Genomic DNA, 20,860 nt, shown 5'->3' on the forward strand with positions numbered 1-20,860 from the left:
CATCACCAGTGATATTGGCTTACACAGTATAATAAATATGCCCCCGATACTTTAATTACTTTTTAGGACATAACCCCCCTTATTCCCCCAGCAGTCAAGTCTAATAGTAAATATATTACATTTGGAAATCATTCATATTATGTAAACTGTCATCAACATTATTTTCCCAGGCAGTGAAATGGCTTATTTGCTTGTTTGTGTAGGTCATTAAGCAGGTAATGTAGCAGCTTCACATATTACTGGTTTTCTGAGAATAAACCAAGGGATGTAACAGGGTTTGACAGGCCTCCCAGGGGAGTTGCCGAGCCACCGAGGTAGCCTGCAGGCAAGGTTGTTCTCCAGTGATATAAGTCGAGCCGTCACTACCCTCCCAGCAGAGCTGCCCATGCACTTCTCACTGTTTACATTATCTGCACTCAATGAAGGTAATTCTACACTCCGCTCCTGAACCCGAGCCAAGAACCACAATCCCAAGAAAGGGGCCGTGATCAGAACTTCAGTGGAACCGCAGAGAAGTGGGATATAAATCTCAACCTCCTTTGCTCTTGCACAGTAACCCAGTCTCCCTGCATCTCAGGAACATGAACAAATCCAAAACCTTTGGTAAAATCAAGAAAAGGATAGAAGAAGCCAAAAACAAATGGGCCCGGCTGAGCAAAGCAGATTACAGCTACAATGAGAGCGCCCGCTTGGCTACTGATGCCCTTTTGGATGGAGGGGTGGAAGACTACCAGAAGGTGCTCAGTGAAGAAGGAGAGGTGGACTTGCTGTCTGGAGATGAGCTCCAGTATATACTGAAGAACATTAAAGCACCCCTATATTCTAATGATAACCAGACAGAAGGGGAGAACGGTTCAGCAGCCAATGGAAACAAATCCGAGAGCTACTACCCTATGAATTCAGACAGTGAGCCGGTGCCTACCTTACACAACTGGAGCGCAGAGGAGAAACCTTATCTGAAGGACAAGTCCAGTGCCACCGTCTACTTCCAAGCAGACAAAACCAACAATGTCAGGGAAACTATCCGCCGATGCATTAACAAAACCACCCAGGTACAGTGTCATACGGGGTCATAAGCACCGGGGTCTCCCCTAGTCGGCGCAGGGTGCAATGTGGGTTACAGTTATACCATAGTTATTTCCATCAAGCTGCACAAATGGCCAGTTGGCCAGTTCTAGGCAACTTTTCCCTTGGTCTTCATTATTTATTTCTTATAGTTTTGCAGCTTTCAAATGGGGGTCACTGATCCCGAAAGCCAGAACCCTAATGCTCTGTGAGGCTACAATTTTATTGTTACTTTTCATAACTTATTTTTCTATTCAGGCCCTCTACTACCCATATACCAGTCTCTCATTCAAACCACACTCTAGTTGATAAGGTAATTTGGACCCTAGCAACCAAATAGCAGCTGAAACTCCAAACTGGAGAGCTGCAAAACAAAAATTGAAATCATTTAAAAATGTACAAATAATAAAAAATGAAGACCAATTGCAAATTGTCTCAGAATATCACTATTATTTTTTACTAATAATTAGAGAATAGGTCTCTTCTGTTTCCTATAGATGCACTTGGGGTTTGATTGGGCCGGGGGGGCATCAGGAAAAAGCCCAGTGGGCCCAATGACCTCTGCCGACTCAGGCGCTCCTCCCTCATATTGCAAGCTGCAGTGTCCCCCACCCCCCCACAGCAGCCCTGGTGGGTCCCTGGCACCCCAGTCCGACACTGGACACCTGGTGCCAATGCGCCCATTCCACCTCCTGTTTTGACCATACCAAGTGCGCCATTTGACACGGGGTACCCTGGAGCTACCGCTACCTTCAACCTAGCGGCAATTTTAGGATTCCCTGTGTGGGCAGTCCATAGGTAAACTTTGGCAAAAATCAAAATAACCATGAGCATAGAAATGACACAGTCCCCCCGTCTGGCAAGTCTGGGTGCAATTGTTTTCAATTAGACAAAACCCCAACCCACAAACTGCATTTGTTCTTAAGCATTGGACGCAATTGTGGCAAACACAATGATGTGCTCATCCACGATGATGCCGGAATTGTGGGTAAAATATGACACTTCATATCTGTAACCGTGATTTCTGTTTTGTGTTAAAATGGGAGGGGGTCAATTGTTGGGCCACAAGTTATGCTTCTTAATCTCAAAAAGATCTCTGAAGTGCAGATTCTCTGCACCGCTACTATTGCAGAATTGCAACACCCACAAGTGCCTGCTGCATTGCTGGGGATTATGGGGTTTGTAGTGCAGCAACTGGAAGGGCAGAGGTTTGCTATCCATGGCAACGCTCAGCCTCATCATAGAAAAAAAGAGTTAAATATCATAGAAAAAAGGCAAAAATGCAGCCTCTTTGCTGACATTTTGCTTCCTCCTTTGCCCTGGTGGCAACATTAAAGGGTTTTTTAATTTATAATGTTTAGGGCAAATGATTTTGTATCTGCTGAGGGGAAGGCAGAGGTTATAGGATCTTATTACAGATCCGTGCCTAAAGCGCACACACACAGAAGCACCACAGAAACGCTCTGTTTCACAAAACTACGAGGGTTTGCAGGTTATAAAGATACAAACAGGTGTTTGGGATCCAACATGGGAGGTTTCTGTGATGATTACACGGCAATGAAACCCTCATTCATTATATTTAATGTAAAAGTGAAAAGGTGACCTAGAACTGATTGGTGGTCAAGTTGCATTAAATCTCCTGACGTTCTTGGTGTTCTACTTGGTACGGCTCCTCCAATTCCCCTGGCCAAGGAATGTGGTTAAGTGCCATTAACATAGTCGCAAACACAAATCAATCAGGTTCAAGCCTTCCCTTATATAACTGCCCCTGGATAGAGAATGTGCCCTTACATGGACTAACAAAGATTTAACTGCAGGTAATTTGAACTAGGGAAGTTCCCATCTGTGATATCAAATCTACCCGGATCTCAATCACAAGTGCTCTTTACTTAAGGTGCCCATACACGCTAAGATCTGCTCGCTTGGCAAGGTCGCCAAGCCAGCGGATCTTCTTCCGATATCCCCACCTATGGGTGGGCGATATCGGGCTAATTCAGTCATTTGGCCCTGGAGCCAAACAATTGAATTAGAACACCAGGAATAGGCGTCTGTTGGTTCAGGGACCAAATCAACAAGCCAATACGGTCCCCAATCCAACTGATTTTTAAACCTGCCTGATTGATATCTGTCCGATTTCAGGCCAGATATCGGTTGGGCCTGCCCAACCGTTATCTGGCCTGAAATCGGACAGATATCAATTGGGCAGGTGTATGACCACCTTTAGGGGCACCCAGATATTTGTGCCCCATAGAACAGCAGTTTTAGGTAGGAAGAGTAACTCTGCCTGATTGGTTTGGCCCTTTTGGTGCACAGCAGCAGGTTAATGGGTTGGACAGTCTTACTTTATACAAATAATTGGGTTCTACCAAGTTCATTTGTCTGGCAATAATAAGGCGGCCTTTACTTACAAATTCAGTCTCTAAATAGTTAAAAATTGATGTCTGATGTTGAAAGGCATCTGTCCCCTGGCAAAACTTTGCAGTGCAGCGAGGCGGAAAAGTGCACCTGTGATATCAGCAGAGCTGCTCTGGGAATAAGGACATAGGGGCAGATATGAACATACGGGCAGCTGAACAGGTGCTGGGGCAGCCGGGGCAATTTCACGCGTTCTACCGATGGCAATACAAGTCTTATTTACTCTTAAGGTGGATATAAACGGGGGTGATTCTAGCTGCCGATATTGGCCCTTTAGACCAATTTGGCAGCTTATCTGCCTGTATATGAGCATAAACATTGGGCCTCCCTGACCGATATCTGGCCGCACAGATCTCGATCGGGCAGGTTTAATTTTTCCTTCAGACCAGGAACCACCAAGCTCGTTGATGCGATCTCTGAACTGACGGCACCTATACCTGCCGTTCTAATTCGATTGTTAGGCCCCAGGGCCAAATGACCAAATTAGCCCGATTTCGTCCACCTGTATGTGTGGATATTGGGAGATCTGCTCGCTTGGCACAGAGAGTCGTGCCTCAGGCCACAGGGTTATTCAGAGAGGCCACTGCATATAAATAATGCAAGTTACCCTTTTAAAGTGACAGCAGTCAAACTCCTTTGTTTGATTTCTGGGCTGAACGTGAGTCTGAACCTGCCCACAGAGACGCCAAGGGCTCAGCAATAATAAGGATCATTTGTTTGCTTGTTCAGACTTCACTGTGTCCAAACTGATCATTTCATTCAGACATGGCCAAACCCTGGCTCCACCTCTGGGTGAATTACAGTTTAGCAACAGAGAGTGGGGGGCACAGGTTACACGCTTATAGGCACATACACATGGGTTATTGGCCCCCTCATAACCAACTATCAGATACAGAGCGACAAAAGACTTGAGAAATTAATTATTATATAATTATTATTGATTTTATTTCTATATTTAGTGATAAAGAGCTGACATGTTTTGCTGTGCTTTACAGAGATTATACATCATTCCCATCAGTCCCTGCCCCAGTGAGCTTACAATCTAAGGTCCCTATCACATTCCCATCAGTCCCTGCCCCAGTGAGCTTACAATCTAAGGTCCCTATCACATTCCCATCAGTCCCTGCCCCAGTGGAGCTTACAATCTAAGGTCCCTATCCCATTCCCATCAGTCTCTGCCCCAGTGAGCTTACAATCTAAGGTCCCTATCACATTACCACCAGTCCCTGCCCCAGTGAGCTTACAATCTAAGGTCCCTATCACATTCCCATCAGTCCCTGCCCCAGTGAGCTTACAATCTAAGGTCCCTATCACATTCCCATCAGTCCCTGTCCCAGTGAGCTTACAATCTAAGGTCCCTATCACATTCCCATCAGTCCCTGCCCCAGTGAGCTTACAATCTAAGGTCCCTATCACATTCCCATCAGTCCCTGCCCCAGTGGAGCTTACAATCTAAGGTCCCTATCACATTCCCATCAGTCCCTGCCCCAGTGAGCTTACAATCTAAGGTCCCTATCACATTCCCATCAGTCCCTGCCCCAGTGGAGCTTACAATCTAAGGTCCCAATCACATTCCCATCAGTCCCTGCCCCAGTGAGCTTACAATCTAAGGTCCCTATCACATTACCACCAGTCCCTGCCCCAGTGAGCTTACAATCTAAGGTCCCTATCCCATTCCCATCAGCCCCTGCCCCAGTGGAGCTTACAATCTAAGGTCCCTATCACATTCCCACCAGTCCCTGCCCCAGTGAGCTTACAATCTAAGGTCCCTATCACATTCCCATCAGTCCCTGCCCCAGTGGAGCTTACAATCTAAGGTCCCTATCACATTCCCATCAGTCCCTGCCCCAGTGGAGCTTACAATCTAAGGTCCCTATCACATTCCTATTAGTCCCTGCCCCAGTGAGCTTACAATCTAAGGTCCCTATCACATTCCCATCAGTCCCTGCCCCAGTGAGCTTACAATTTAAGGTCCCTATCACATTCCCATCAGCCCCTGCCCCAGTGAGCTTACAATCTAAGGCCCCTATCACATTCCCATCAGTCCCTGCCCCAGTGAGCTTACAATCTAAGGCCCCTATCACATTCCCATCAGCCCCTGCCCCAGTGAGCTTACAATCTAAGGTCCCTATCACATTCCCATCAGTCCCTGCCCCAGTGGAGCTTACAATCTAAGGCCCCTATCACATTCCCATCAGTCCCTGCCCCAGTGAGCTTACAATCTAAGGTCCCTATCACATTCCCATCAGTCCCTGCCCCAGTGAACTTACAATCTAAGGTCCCTATCACATTCCCATCAGTCCCTGCCCCAGTGAGCTTACAATCTAAGGTCCCTATCACATTCCCATCAGTCCCTGCCCCAGTGGAGCTTACAATCTAAGGTCCCTATCACATTCCCATCAGTCCCTGCCCCAGTGGAGCTTACAATCTAAGGCCCCTATCACATTCCCATCAGTCCCTGCCCCAGTGGAGCTTACAATCTAAGGTCCCTATCACATTACCATCAGTCCCTGCCCCAGTGAGCTTACAATCTAAGGTCCCTATCACATTCCCATCAGTCCCTGCCCCAGTGAGCTTACAATCTAAGGTCCCTATCACATTCCCATCAGTCCCTGCCCCAGTGAACTTACAATCTAAGGTCCCTATCACATTCCCATCAGTCCCTGCCCCAGTGAGCTTACAATCTAAGGTCCCTATCACATTCCCATCAGTCCCTGCCCCAGTGGAGCTTACAATCTAAGGTCCCTATCACATTCCCATCAGTCCCTGCCCCAGTGAGCTTACAATCTAAGGTCCCTATCACATTCCCATCAGTCCCTGCCCCAGTGAGCTTACAATCTAAGGTCCCTATCACATTCCCATCTGTCCCTGCCCCAGTGAGCTTACAATCTAAGGTCCCTATCACATTCCCATTAGTCCCTGCCCCAGTGAACTTACAATCTAAGGTCCCTATCACATTCCCATCAGTCCCTGCCCCAGTGAGCTTACAATCTAAGGTCCCTATCACATTCCCATTAGTCCCTGCCCCAGTGGAGCTTACAATCTAAGGTCCCTATCACATTCCCATCAGTCCCTGTCCCAGTGGAATTTACAATATAATATAATAATATGAATACCCCCCCCCCCCCCGTTCTGGTTTTTAAATATTGATCCTGACCCCCCTGAGTGTAAATTACACCTCCTCCAGTGCAAACATCATTCGCTAACTAAGCCCGTACTCTGAGAGTCTATAACCTTGGAAGTGCCCGAACCAGTTGGCCCAGCTCCCATAGCAGAGCAGTTGTACATAGGTTTCAACTGTGAACCCCTGACTTTTACTTTTATTTTACAAACAGCTCTCCCCATAGGCATAGTGTGACCTAGAGACAGGGGAGGGTGGATGAGGCAGACTAACAACGCCGGGGGGGGGGGGCACTTTGGAACATGCCTAGCAGGTTATACTCCCCTGGTAACAGATCCAACAGTGAGGTTCTAGAAATGCCCTTTGGTCATTGGCTGTTGCATTAGGGACAACAAAATAATTTGTCTAAACTTCACCATTGTGGCTCTACAGGCAGCGAGGAAGCGCCAGTGAGGGCCCAGGTCCCTGCATCAGACAGTGGGTGCCCTGCAGATACATCTGTCAGTGATAAAACCAATAGGGTTATGTACTAAAGCACCCAAGCAGCTATATGTATGTATTAGTCCATGCCAAATGTTATCCTGCTACCCTATACCCCCTGGGGCAGAACTTGCACAGTCATCCACTACTATTCTCTTAAACTCCCACAACTGCAACTGTTGCCCATCAGGGGTCCAGGGCAGTTGCCACTATTTAAATCCCCCCAGATCCATGTACAGGGTATATAAAATCCCATTTGTGTTCCTTTCAGGCCCTGGCCATTCTGATGGACGAGTTCACGGATGCTGAAATTTTCTGTGATGTGTTGGAGGCAGCAAACAAGCGCAACATATTTGTCTACTTACTCCTCGATGCAAACAAACTGCACCTCTTTATCCAAATGTGCGAAAAACTGCAAGTTAGAGACCTTCATATGACGGTATGTCTATCTATTTATCTATCTATCTATCTATCTATCTATCTATCATCTATCTATCTATCATCTATCATCTATCTATCTATCTATCATCTATCTATCTATCTATCTATCTATCATCTATCTATCTATCATCTATCATCTATCATTTATCTATCTATCTATCTATCTATCATCTATCTATCTATCTATCTATCTATCTATCTATCTATCATCTATCTATCTATCATCTATCATCTATCTATCTATCTATCTATCATCTATCTATCTATCTATCTATCATCTATCATCTATCTATCTATCTATCATCCATCTATCTATCTATCTATCTATCTATCTGCCTATCTATCTATCTGCCTATCTATCTATCTATCTATCTATCTATCTATCTATCATCTATCATCTATCTATCTATCTGCCTATCTGCCTATCTATCTATATATCTGCCTATCTATCTATCTATCTATCTATCTATCTATCATCTATCTATCTATCTATCTATCTATCTATCATCTATCTATCTGTCTGCCTATCTATCTATCTGCCTATCTATCTATCTATCTATCTATCTATCTATCTATCTATCATCTATCATCTATCTGCCTATCTATCTATATATCTGCCTATCTATCTATCTATCTATCTATCTATCTATCTATCTATCTATCTGTCTGCCTATCTATCTATCTGCCTATCTATCTGCCTATCTATCTATCTATCTATCTATCTATCTATCTATCTGCCTATCTATCTATCTATCTATCTGCCTATCTATCTATCTATCTATCTATCATCTATCTGCCTATCTATCTATCTATCTATCTATCTATCTATCTGCCTATCTATCTATCTATCTATCTATCTATCTATCTATCTATCTATCTGCCTATCTATCTATCTATCTATCTATCTATCTATCTATCTGCCTAGCTATCTATCTATCTATCTATCTATCTATCTATCTGCCTATCTATCTATCTATCTATCTATCATCTATCAATCTGTATCTCTCTCTCTCTTTCTCTGTCTGTCTATCTATCTATCTATCTATCTATCTGCCTATCTATCTATCTGCCTAGCTATCTATCTATCTATCTATCTATCTATCTATCTATCTGCCTATCTATCAATCTATCTATCTATCTATCTATCTATCTATCTATCATCTATCATCTATCAATCTGTATCTCTCTCTCTCTTTCTCTGTCTGTCTGTCTATCTATCTATCTGTCTGTCTGTCTATCTATCATCTGTCTATCTACCAATATATCTATCTAGCCATCTCTCTATCTATCTATCTATCTATCTATCTATCTATCTATCTATCTATATATCTATCTATGTGTCTGTCTTACATTATCTATCTCATTCTCTCTACTGTTAGTCTGCTAGCCTGTCTCACATTATTTATCTCCACTCTATAAAACTCTGATAGAAAGGACAATATTGTAGATAGAATGGAAGACATCAACAGTTATCATTAATCCATCAAACCTTATGATTCAATCACAACAAATGAAATGATCCTTAATATATCCCTTTGTCTGTGCTGTACATGCTTACTCAGCATTAAATAAACACTGCATTGCAGTGATGAGTGAGAAGAGCCAAGTAAACATGTACAGAGAATGCATTCATACTCATGCCCTAGCTGTAACCTGGAGTAATAGGAGACGGAGCATGCAATACCTTTGCTGTATAGTCATTTTTAGAATCCTGATGAAACGGCTCAGTTACAGCCAATAGCAACTTAGCAAGGTTCTTAATTGTAGGCAAAAGTCACAATGTCTCCACCATGACTACTAAGTGGTAGGAACCAATCATCGCTTGCCCTAGGTCCCTAGCTCTTGCATTAGTTGCTTTCTTTGGCCTAGAGATCCTGCCCTAAATTGTGGGTACAGTGACCTTCTTCTGTCATGCCATTATTTTAGTGCCATTTTTACAATATTTTATGATGTTTCTAGTGTGTATGGGGGGTTGACAAAGCAAAAGCCTTGGATATCGGTCAATTCATTTATCGTCCAGGGTGGAAAATTTTGATAGGGCGCCATTGAAGGCACCCGAACATTGGCAGTAAGTTCATCATCAGATAGGGGTAGAATTCTGGTGTTTCTACCTGCATAGCTGCCGATTCAGTTCTTAACATTATTGGAGGGAAAAAAAACAATATTTATTAAGATCGTTATTGTAACATGTATGGGCACCTTTAGGCTATCTCTGTTTGGACATGTGCTAATCTATTCAAACACAATCTTTCTCCAACCTCAGAGGTCAACAACTTTGACAACCTTTGAACTGCTCAACTGGCCAATAACGTACCATGCCCTGAGACAGACAATGGGATAAAACAAGGAGCAATAATCTAATGCTGCCCTTCTTTCTTTTTGTTTCCAGAATATTTCAGTCAGGAGTGTTACTGGAGATGTTTACTGTGCAAAATCTGGCAAGAAATTTGCAGGACAAATTAATGAAAAATTCATCATATCCGACTGGAGATTTGTCCTGTCTGGCACTTATAGGTAAGTTACATATGTCTGGTTTGTTGCTGTGACAAGTTGTTCATTATCCAAGTTGTATGAAGAGTCTGACCTCTTAAGGTGGCCACTCTTGTAGCCATTCCGATCTTTTGTGCAACCATTGGTCGCACAAAAGATCGTTCCCACCCTCCACAGACGTTCAGGGCTGAATCGTCAGTTATGGAGGTAGAAACAATAGGAATTCTACCTCCTTTTGCCGATTCAGCCCTGAAGGCAGATTTTGCAAATCTTTTAACCCGCCCGATCGGCAAGTCGACCGATATCCGCAGCCTTTTGCAATATCGGTCACCTCACCAAGTCGCCATACATCATGCAAAACAAGGTTTCATACAATATCATTGGTGCGTGTATGGACGGCTTTAGGTGTGAATCAGTGTAATGACATTGAACTGTCAAAATCACATCATATGAGTGGAGAAAGTTCCTTCAATGTCTCTTTTGTTGGCAATGACACATGTGCAAAAAATTGGTTAATTTCCACTTGGTTGGTTGGGTAATTGCCACTTAGTAGAAAGCAAGTGCCTGATCACTGCTGTGGATAAATATTATTACGTTACTCCTTGTGGTGTAGCTACTATACATCAAATGCAGTGGTGGGGAAAGCCGGGGGACATGGCTTCCTGGATTTCAAGGTTTTCTCTATGGTAGTTCACCTTAAACAGTGCTGCAATTTATTCAGGGGGTCCCAGCACATTCAAGTGCTTTAAAACAGTGGTTGTCAGACTTTTTTGGTTTTCCATTTAAAGATCTAGAACAGTGATCCCCAACCAGTGGCTCGTGAGCAACATGTTGCTCCCCAACCCCTTGGATGTTGCTCTCAGTGGTCTCCAAGCAGGTGATTATTTTTTAATTTCTGGTTGGAGACAAGTTTTGGCTGTATAAAAACCAAGTATAATGCCAAACAGAGCCTTCTGTAGGCTGCCAGTCCATATAGGGGCTATTAACTAGCCAATTATAGCTCTTATTGCTACTCCTTGAAACCTTTTCCATGCTTGTGTTGCTCCCCAACACTTTTTCCATTTAAATGTTGCTCACGGGTATAAAAGGTTGGGCATTCCTGATGCAGAAGCTGGAGATTTAGCGACACGTCGGTCATTCAGCTGCTGTTCCAAGAATATTCAGTCTTACCATGATTGAGCTTCAAGCTGGGAGAGCCAATAGGCATTCTTATCTTATCCAAATGAGCTGTCAGGCTAAGCCCCACCCCCTCCCCCAGGGTTACAGGATGGATCTGTTTGCAGCTCTTGGTGTTTTTACCCAAAGGCTGCAAAATTTGATATTTAAAATGATATCCATCCTGTGAATAATATTATCTGTCGGAACACTAGAGGTGTTTGGTGGGTACGTTCCGTTGCCACAACATTATCTGTTGTATTTGTGCAAATGTTGGGTGTGAACTCAAACTCCCTCGATGCGCCACTTGGCCGGCACCCCGTGTGTTATACAATATTCTCCTCGTCATGCCAGGGCAGAGAATTAAATCTAACACTGATCCAGCCAACTGCATCTAACACGCAATTATATTCATGCATATTCATTCACGCGGATAATTTGTAATGAGCTTTATGCGCTATTTTGTGTGTTCCCTCAGCTTGTCTTCTGCCCCCAACTGGGCGTCAGGCCCCATGTCTATTGGTCATTTAGGGTGATGTACGGGGAAGGGGCTTTGTGCTGCGCTGAATATGCCTGAAGCCTAAGCACCAGTTTGGGGCAAGATAAAAGGTTATTTGCTGCCCTAGAAGAACTATAGTAGGAAGACTGATGCAAAAATGTATGATAGATATGTAACATTGTTGTAAGCGGAGTCCATACCACATGTTTGAGGGGGAGTTACTACAGTTGCACAGAAAGCAGAACATTCCGCGGTACCTGCTCTTACTTACTCGGCCTCTTCCGCTGACAGGAAATAGTCCCAATGTAGAGAAAAAAAACCTTTAATACAATTACGTTTCCTTGATTTGATGTGTACAATTCATCAAAACAGGCTAAATGCCTAGCTACTTGTCACGGCTACTAAAACAGACAATGCTGATCATTTACTGATAACTGTCTCTACGTGTGTTTTAGCAGAGGCAATTCTCAGTATTGTCTATGGCAGGGGATTTTCTGGAGTTTAGTAGCCGTGACAAGTAGCTGCTACTAAGCAGCTCTGTGTGTCTTTACTCTAAGGTGAAGACACACTGAGCAACTAGTAGCAGCTACTTTTTCGCGGCTACTTAACTCCAGAAAAGAAGCTGCTACTAGTACCTCTGTGTGTCTTCACCCTAAGAGCTAGGTGCAAATTGGAAAGAGAATGTACACCCGGATGGTAAATCACCAGCACCGGTTATACAGATTTAGTGCCAATGGACCAGTATTATTGACAAAAATAGGTGGCAACCCTACATGTACAGGTGCCTTTGTACATGGGACCAATAGTCCATATTTAATATATTACTCAGACTCGAACCATCGAAAATGGCAAAACCAACAAGACATGCTGAGATGAAATGGATTACAAGATTTGGGATAGAGTTTCAGGACAGGGTTTCAGGGACAATGGGGTATTCCTAGGGGCACATTTACAAAAGCACGAACGCACGAGCGTTCATGCGAACGCTCCGAGTGTATTTTCGCCGACTTTTTCGGGCGTCCGCATGACTTTTTCGTACGCCGCACGACTTTTTCGGACGTTTGCACGAAAAAATCGGAAAGGTTTTACAGCTGTTTACAATTGTTCGGTACGAAAATTTGTGACTTTCGGATCGCCAATACGATATTATAGTGACTAATATGATTTTTTCGTAAGCACTTTCGTGATATTTGCGATCTTACGAAATTTTCGTTTCCAATACGTTTTTTTCCCATTCGTGATTCGGATTCGTGGATTAGTAAATGTGCCCCCTAGCGTCCCAATGGGCCTTATAGGGCCAACCATGGCCAAGTGCTGAGTGTTTAAAGCAGCAGTCCTCAAACTACGGCCTGCCGGCTGGATCCGGCCCCCCAGGGGATTTTACCAGGCCCCCCACTGTGTCCTCATCCCTGGCAGCAGAGAGAGAGGACTCAGCAGGGAGCAGGACAGGGGAGCTGAGAGGGAGGATGGACGGCGCTTACAGAAAGTAAGGGAGACGGACAGCAGACCGGGGGGAACTGGAAGAGGTAGGACTCAGCGGGAGGGTGGATGGACCAACGGAGCGTGGGAGGGTGGATGGACCAACGGAGCCCTGGGGGGTGGGGGATGCTGGAAAAGAATGCAGGAGTGGGCCACAGTTTGACGATGGGGGGTGGGGCAGTCCAACCCCCCAACAGTCTGAGGGGCCATGATATGGCCCCTTGCTTAAGAAGTTTGAGGACCCCTGGTTTAGATGTAGAGCTGTCAGAGGTGCAGTGGTATTCAGAGCACTTTCATAAGAACTTGGCACTCATACCAACACTAGGGAGTTACCGTCCACTCACCTGGAAAAGCTGATCTGCGGCGGTATCAGCCCAGCCACATACATTTATTGCTAATGAGATCCTTTCATCCCTGTCAAACCTATGGGAGCTTCAATGGGGTGGATGTGGTCAGTGCGTGCATGTACAAGTGAGTATCGGCACACAGGCCATTATTATCTGTGCCAAGCCTTCTAATCGCACAGCGCCTTGCATAATGGGAAAGGGGAATGAGCATGGGGAATCTGCATTTATTAAACAGGATTATTTTAATCCCTTTCGGCCCCTTTGGCCCTATTTACTCCTCACACCCTGATCAGCCGGCACTGAGCAAACATTGCCAATATATTGTGCCTGCTCTGTACAGTAAGAGCTGTATATTGTGCAATAAGGATGAAGCCTGCGGGTCTGGGGAATGATTGGATACACAGCGCAGCTCTCTATTACCCCATGAGTGATAGCTCTTGTGCACAGTTCCCTTGACAGAGAGCTCCATACAAAAGCCTGGCAACATTACATTGCAATGAGGCATCTTTGTGCGTTCAAAGGGCAAACAAAACAAAATGAAAGTGAGCTTCCAAATTCACTGTAATACTGGTGCGGGAATAACAGAAAGCTGCAAAGCATTCATTTTGGGGGGCAGTGAGTTCAAATGCACCCTAACAAGTGTCCGTCATATGGAACAGCGTGAGATGAACTGAACTTCTCTCACTCAATAAAGTTCAGTTGTTCTGCCTTGGGAAGAGGTTCAGATCTGAACCCATAATTGTATCCTACACTGTCAGGACCCTACAAAAATATCAGCAATGTGATGAACATTTCTCAGCATTTCATGTGATTTGCCAAATGAATGCATTAAAAAGTTCATATACTTTTTTTGTATTTTTGGCTTTCGGACAGTTAAACGTTGCCTTTGGACAGAATAGGCAAGAAGAATTCTGGGAAAAAGCAAGTAAGATCCACCCTAACCACAAAAATAGAATGCCCGTTCAAAATAACTACAATAGTATTATGAAAGGAAATGTAAAACCCCAAATAAGTGCACAATTGCTCCTATGAGCACTTTTGTAGCCTAAATTATTTGTTTTCTAGTATTCAAGATATTAGCAGTTTTTACTCTGATAATATAATGACTTGGAAACAACAGCACCCTCTGCTGTTCCATTAGTCCAACTGGCCCCAGGCCCAAGTCTTGTGATTTTTCTCTGCTTAGAATTGACCAGAGAAATGTCAGATGTCTTTAATGCATTGTAGGTACAAACATGGCAACTTGTGCCCTAAATTGCACTTTGCCTGCTGTACTTGTGCCTGTAAATTAGCCCAATATAAGATTGTTGATGCGATACTCCAAGTTCTTGCTAGAGAGGAATAGAAGCAGTCACGTGACTACAGGGATATAAACCAAAATGTTATTTATTTTCACGTTTTTTATTGCTATTCAATTAACTCTCCCCTCTCTGCATTAATAGGGTTTCCAGCCCGTCTTTCAGTCATGTGAACCAGTCAGCAGATACTAAAAACCTCTCCGGAATTATTAGTGATGATTAGCATGCAAATTATGATTTATGACTCCACTAATCCTTGTTTTATATTTTGGCACTATTATTTATTATCTAACATTGGAAGGTGCTTTTGTAGCCTGTGCCAAGACTGGGTGTAGCCTTCATGCTTGGATTGTAAGGATTCAGCCCTTGCTCCAATTAACAACTGATTTGCTTATAGAATGTATGTATTGCTCTAGTCTCTCTGGGAAGGGACTGGGGCTGTGGGATAGCAGGTATAGTAGGGAGAGATGGTGCCTATAGTAGCAGTGGGGGGATAATAGCCTCTGGGAAGGGACTGGGGCTGTGGGATAGCAGGTATAGTAGGGAGAGATGGTGCCTATAGTAGCAGTGGGATAATAGCCTCTGGTAAGGGACTGGGGCTGTGGGATAGCAGGTATAGTAGGGAGAGATGGTGCCTATAGTAGCAGTGGGGGGATAATAGCCTCTGGGAAGGGACTGGGGCTGTGGGATAGCAGGTATAGTAGGGAGAGATGGTGCCTATAGTAGCAGTGGGGGGATAATAGCCTCTGGGAAGGGACTGGGGCTGTGGGATAGCAGGTATAGTAGGGAGAGATGGTGCCTATAGTAGCAGTGGGATAATAGCCTCTGGGAAGGGACTGGGGCTGTGGGATAGGAGGTATAGTAGGGAGAGATGGTGCCTAAAGTAGCAGTGGGGGGATAATAGCCTCTGGGAAGGGACTGTGGCTGTGGGATAGCAGGTATAGTAGGGAGAGATGGTGCCTATAGTAGCAGTGGGGGGATAATAGCCTCTGGGAAGGGACTGGGGCTGTGGGATAGCAGGTATAGTAGGGAGAGATGGTGCCTATAGTAGCAGTGGGGGGATAATAGCCTCTGGGAAGGGACTGGGGCTGTGGGATAGCAGGTATAGTAGGGAGAGATGGTGCCTATAGTAGCAGTGGGATAATAGCCTCTGGGAAGGGACTGGGGCTGTGGGATAGGAGGTATAGTAGGGAGAGATGGTGCCTAAAGTAGCAGTGGGGGGATAATAGCCTCTGGGAAGGGACTGGGGCTGTGGGATAGCAGGTATAGTAGGGAGAGATGGTGCCTAAAGTAGCAGTGGGGGGATAATAGCCTCTGGGAAGGGACTGTGGCTGTGGGATAGCAGGTATAGTAGGGAGAGATGGTGCCTATAGTAGCAGTGGGGGGATAATAGTCTCTGGGAAGGGACTGGGGCTGTGGGATAGCAGGTATAGTAGGGAGAGATGGTGCCTATAGTAGCAGTGGGGGGATAATAGCCTCTGGGAAGGGACTGGGGCTGTGGGATAGCAGGTATAGTAGGGAGAGATGGTGCCTATAGTAGCAGTGGGGGGATAATAGCCTCTGGGAAGGGACTGGGACTGTGGGATAGCAGGTATAGTAGGGAGAGATGGTGCCTATAGTAGCAGTGGGGGGATAATAGCCTCTGGGAAGGGACTGGGGCTGTGGGATAGCAGGTATAGTAGGGAGAGATGGTGCCTATAGTAGCAGTGGGGGATAATAGCCTCTGGGAAGGGACTGGGGCTGTGGGATAGCAGGGATAGTAGGGAGAGATGGTGCCTATAGTAGCAGTGGGGGGATAATAGCCTCTGGGAAGGGACTGGGGCTGTGGGATAGCAGGTATAGTAGGGAGAGATGGTGCCTATAGTAGCAGTGGGGGATAATAGCCCCTGGGAAGGGACTGGGGCTGTGGGATAGCAGGTATAGTAGGGAGAGATGGTGCCTATAGTAGCAGTGGGATAATAGCCTCTGGGAAGGGACTGGGGCCGTGGGATAGCAGGTATAGTAGGGAGAGATGGTACCTATAGTAGCAGTGGGGGGATAATAGCCCCTGGGAAGGGACTGGGGCTGTGGGATAGCAGGTATAGTAGGGAGAGATGGTGCCTATAGTAGCAGTGGGGGATAATAGCCTCTGGGAAGGGACTGGGGCTGTGGGATAGCAGGTATAGTAGGGAGAGATGGTGCCTATAGTAGCAGTGGGGGGATAATAGCCCCTGGGAAGGGACTGGGGCTGTGGGATAGCAGGTATAGTAGGGAGAGATGGTGCCTATAGTAGCAGTGGGATAATAGCCTCTGGGAAGGGACTGGGGCCGTGGGATAGCAGGTATAGTAGGGAGAGATGGTACCTATAGTAGCAGTGGGGGGATAATAGCCCCTGGGAAGGGACTGGGGCTGTGGGATAGCAGGTATAGTAGGGAGAGATGGTGCCTATAGTAGCAGTGGGGGGATAATAGCCTCTGGGAAGGGACTGGGGCTGTGGGATAGCAGGTATAGTAGGGAGAGATGGTGCCTATAGTAGCAGTGGGGGGATAATAGCCCCTGGGAAGGGACTGGGGCTGTGGGATAGCAGGTATAGTAGGGAGAGATGGTGCCTATAGTAGCGGGGGGGGGGGGGGATAATAGCCTCTGCCGCTGGAGGGATCAGTAATAGTTTCATATCTCAGTCACATAAAATTTTAGCAGAATCCACAAAAAAAGGATTTTCCATTAAATCAATGGATTTCTGGTGTTTATGCCGTAGGGTAGAGCGATAGAAACACAAATTAAGTGTAGCTAGGATTATTCCGTATCTCGCTTTCCATGTTCCTACTTGTTCCTAATTATCAGTCATTGTGAGAAAGTATTTGCTCCTACGTGCTTGTGGGGCTTATGTTACACTCGGCTGATCAGATTTTGGGAAGAGTTTTCAGAGGAAAGTGCTGTTCCATATCTTTCTATTTTAGAATCATTGAGTTAACATTGAACAAAATGGAATCCCAGGAATCCTAGGTTTCCATTGGATGTCTCTTCCTAGGGTGTTGGAGGGATGCCATAGGGCATAAGTACATGGCACCATGTGACCTGCGTCCGCCACCACTTGATAAATTGCGTGTCTGCATGATGTGTAACTTGGGATAAAGTCAAGGGGCAGGAGAGGGTGCACCTACCTACCTCCCCCACCCACCTCTCATTACTACAGCACTGTTGAACCCAGGCAGCCATGTATCCATAGAAGCTTCCGTAGGTCTAGATCTCTATGTTCTGAAATGGAGTACAGAGACCTGATGCAGTTTAGTGTGGAAGACAGCAGTGTTGGACTGGGGTGTCCAGGACCCACCTGGGCCTCCAACTTATGGGCACACCACCCTCACTCCCTTCGCCAACTCTCCCCTCTGCCACATGAACTTCCTCCCCAAGTCCCCTTCACCAGGCAGGTAGGGTGCATCAAATTTCTGCCCCAAGGTGTACCTCCTCTCTACTCCTAGGTTTGTAGATCTCACCCAGCGGGGGATGTTGAGGCCTTCAGAGATGGAGGAAGGCAACCCAACCAGTCTTGGGTTGGCAGGGCCCATGAGGGCCGAGGCCCACCATGTTTTCTTCCATGCTGGCCCAGTCTGAACCTTAAGGCAGGGTGCCCTTTGTGGCCTGGGCTCATGAAGATTGTCAGCTCTTTGTCTTCAACAGGACCTTTGGGGGGCTGGGCCCTGCTCAAGTGGTAAAAAGTGCAAAAAATGGCTAATATCACCCGTTTTTTTTATTGTATATTGCACCCCTTATAATTTTCCTAGTTCCTTATGCCCATTGGTTGGCTGCCTCCTCTGTAACAGCGCCAAGCTCCGGCACACAGTGTGCATCACTATCCAGGCACCACTACTGCTATCAGTGCCTTAAATACACAATTAGCTATATATTTTTATATTCTCTTTATTGAGTTATTCCGCAGAGCTGTATAAACAAGTAGCCCTGTATTATACACACTGTGCCCGAGGCGCTGTATAAGCTGAAGTGTATATATGTATATATATTTACTAGGGAATTATCTGTTGTCGACAGCAATGTACAGTTAGGCAGGAAAACTGATCCGGCGCCAGCCTCAGCCCAAAGCCGGCAATGATACCTATGGTATGGGACTCAATGGCCCAGGGAGATACGCGACTATAGATCTAAAACTTGCCCACGGCTGGGGTCTTTCATCAGTTGATATGAAGTTTTATGTGGGGTTTAAATGTAGAAATGATCAGAGCTACAAAAGCTGATCCCTCTTTATAACCCTAAGCTGCCACAGACAGTGCTTTATACTGGGCCTTTTTATATACGTATCTCTGTGTTTATAAGCACACAACGTTCCCTTAATCCTTTCCCTTGTATTTGTGCAGCTGCTCCCACATATCAAGCACCAAATAAGACTTGTCCCTTCTGTATTTGTGCCAGTACTGGAGACTTACCCATTAGGGAACTTACACTGTCTCACAGGCGGATCAGGAGCTCTAGATCTTTCCTTTCTGCCCCCTGGGGTTCTCCTACAGTCTTACCATTTATACTTAAGTTCTGGATTCCAAGATTGTGCTCCTCCCACAGCAGTGGTCTCCTCCTGCCAACATCCGCCAGGTTGCAGGCTAGACCCCTAGCCAAGTGCATTACACTCTGATTGGTGCAACTTTCTCATGATATTACCACCAACTATGGACAATGAGAGATGCATTCGAGGTCTCATTTCTTAACATGGTCCAAATGTAAAGTACAATTAAGTGTCACAATTTATCACATTTTTACTAAAGCTGGTCACACACGTGGCGATTTTCCATTGGTCGCACAAAAGATCGTTCTAACCCTCCACTGACGTTCAGAGCTGAATCGTCTGATAAGGAGGTAGAAACAATAGGATTTCTACTTCCTTCTGCCGATTCAGCCCTGAACGTAGATTTTGCTCAGGCGCCTTCTATGGCACCCAATCAAAATCTTCTAACCTGGCTGTTTGGCGAGTCAACTGATATCAGCAGCCTCCTGCGATAACGGTCGCCTCACCGACTTGCCATACACGCACCGAATATCGTACAAAACAAGGTTTCCTACAATATTATCGGTGTGTGTATGGCCAGCTTAACAATGCAACAATTACCAACGTGTTGTAAGTACACCTGAGCTCAAGTGGCGCACAAGCTTTTCTACACAGGCTTTTAATTGATATAAATAAGTAAATAAGCCCTTATGTTAATCCCCTTTATCTGCCCCACCCATGACAGCCTCTTCAACAGGGGTTGGCAACTAACCTTCTCTGTTCCTAAGCTCCCGACTGGTGCCATATTGGTTGCACCTTGCATCACACCAGCCTAAGGGCTGACACAATAAGTGCTTGTTTGTTTTTATGACTGGAAAAGTTCATTGATCTTATGGTGCTAATAAGCATATAATAGCCAATAAATGTCAGCGGCAGGTTCTTCTTTAAACTTCAGCCTAAACTAATTTATGGTGACACAGGAATCAGGTCTTCTGCCCAAGCATTCAGGAACATACAGAGACCTGGGTGCTTCTCATGAGAAGTAGCCTGGTAGGTTGGGGCCTATCCATCATCATTGGTTGGCTTCGTTTCTTTGGCTTTTGGTGGGCTTTCACTTGGAAGCCTAACGCTATATATTCAATGATGTTTTGGAGCTTTTCTAATATATTTTCTACTCCCTTCTTGCACAGCTTCACGTGGCTCTCAGGCCAGGTCCACAGGAACTTCTTGTACAAGTTTTCTGGAGATGTAGTAGAGCTGTTTGATGAAGAGTTCAGGAACTTGTATGCGTCATCGAAGCCAGTGATGGGCTTGAAGTCTCCAGCACCCATGGCTCCTGTTCTGAGGCGAGAGGACAGTGGCATGAGCATTATGTCTGACAGCAACCCGGAGAGTATAAACACCACCTCAGAACCTTTCAGTAGTATATCGACTGCCAGCATCTCAAATGATTCCCAACGGCCCAAGTCTCCAGTGTCCACCACTCCCGTCCCCTCTCCACCTAGTTCTCCTGTGAAGTCTCCACTGCAGAGGGTGAATTCGTTCCATGGATACTCGTCTCTGATATCTCCACCTCCTCAAATCAATTACCAATCA

The 20,860-nt window shown here is 45.4% G+C and overlaps 1 protein-coding gene across 1 annotated transcript in view; it reads left to right on the forward strand.

The window, feature by feature from the left end:
• Positions 1 to 456: 456 nt before the first annotated feature.
• The window catches only part of fam83a (family with sequence similarity 83 member A), a 20,836-nt gene continuing 432 nt past the window's right edge, over positions 457 to 20,860 (forward strand). The window contains 4 exon segments of the mRNA NM_001008046.1: positions 457 to 1,052; positions 7,353 to 7,520; positions 9,912 to 10,036; positions 20,455 to 20,860. The exon segment at positions 20,455 to 20,860 is cut by the window's right edge and continues 432 nt beyond it. Coding sequence (NP_001008047.1) covers positions 582 to 1,052; positions 7,353 to 7,520; positions 9,912 to 10,036; positions 20,455 to 20,860 — 1,170 coding nt within the window. The 5' untranslated portion in view covers positions 457 to 581.

The sequence above is a fragment of the Xenopus tropicalis genome, chromosome 6 (genome assembly GCF_000004195.4).
Source record: "Xenopus tropicalis strain Nigerian chromosome 6, UCB_Xtro_10.0, whole genome shotgun sequence".
Taxonomy (NCBI): Eukaryota; Metazoa; Chordata; class Amphibia; order Anura; family Pipidae; genus Xenopus; species Xenopus tropicalis.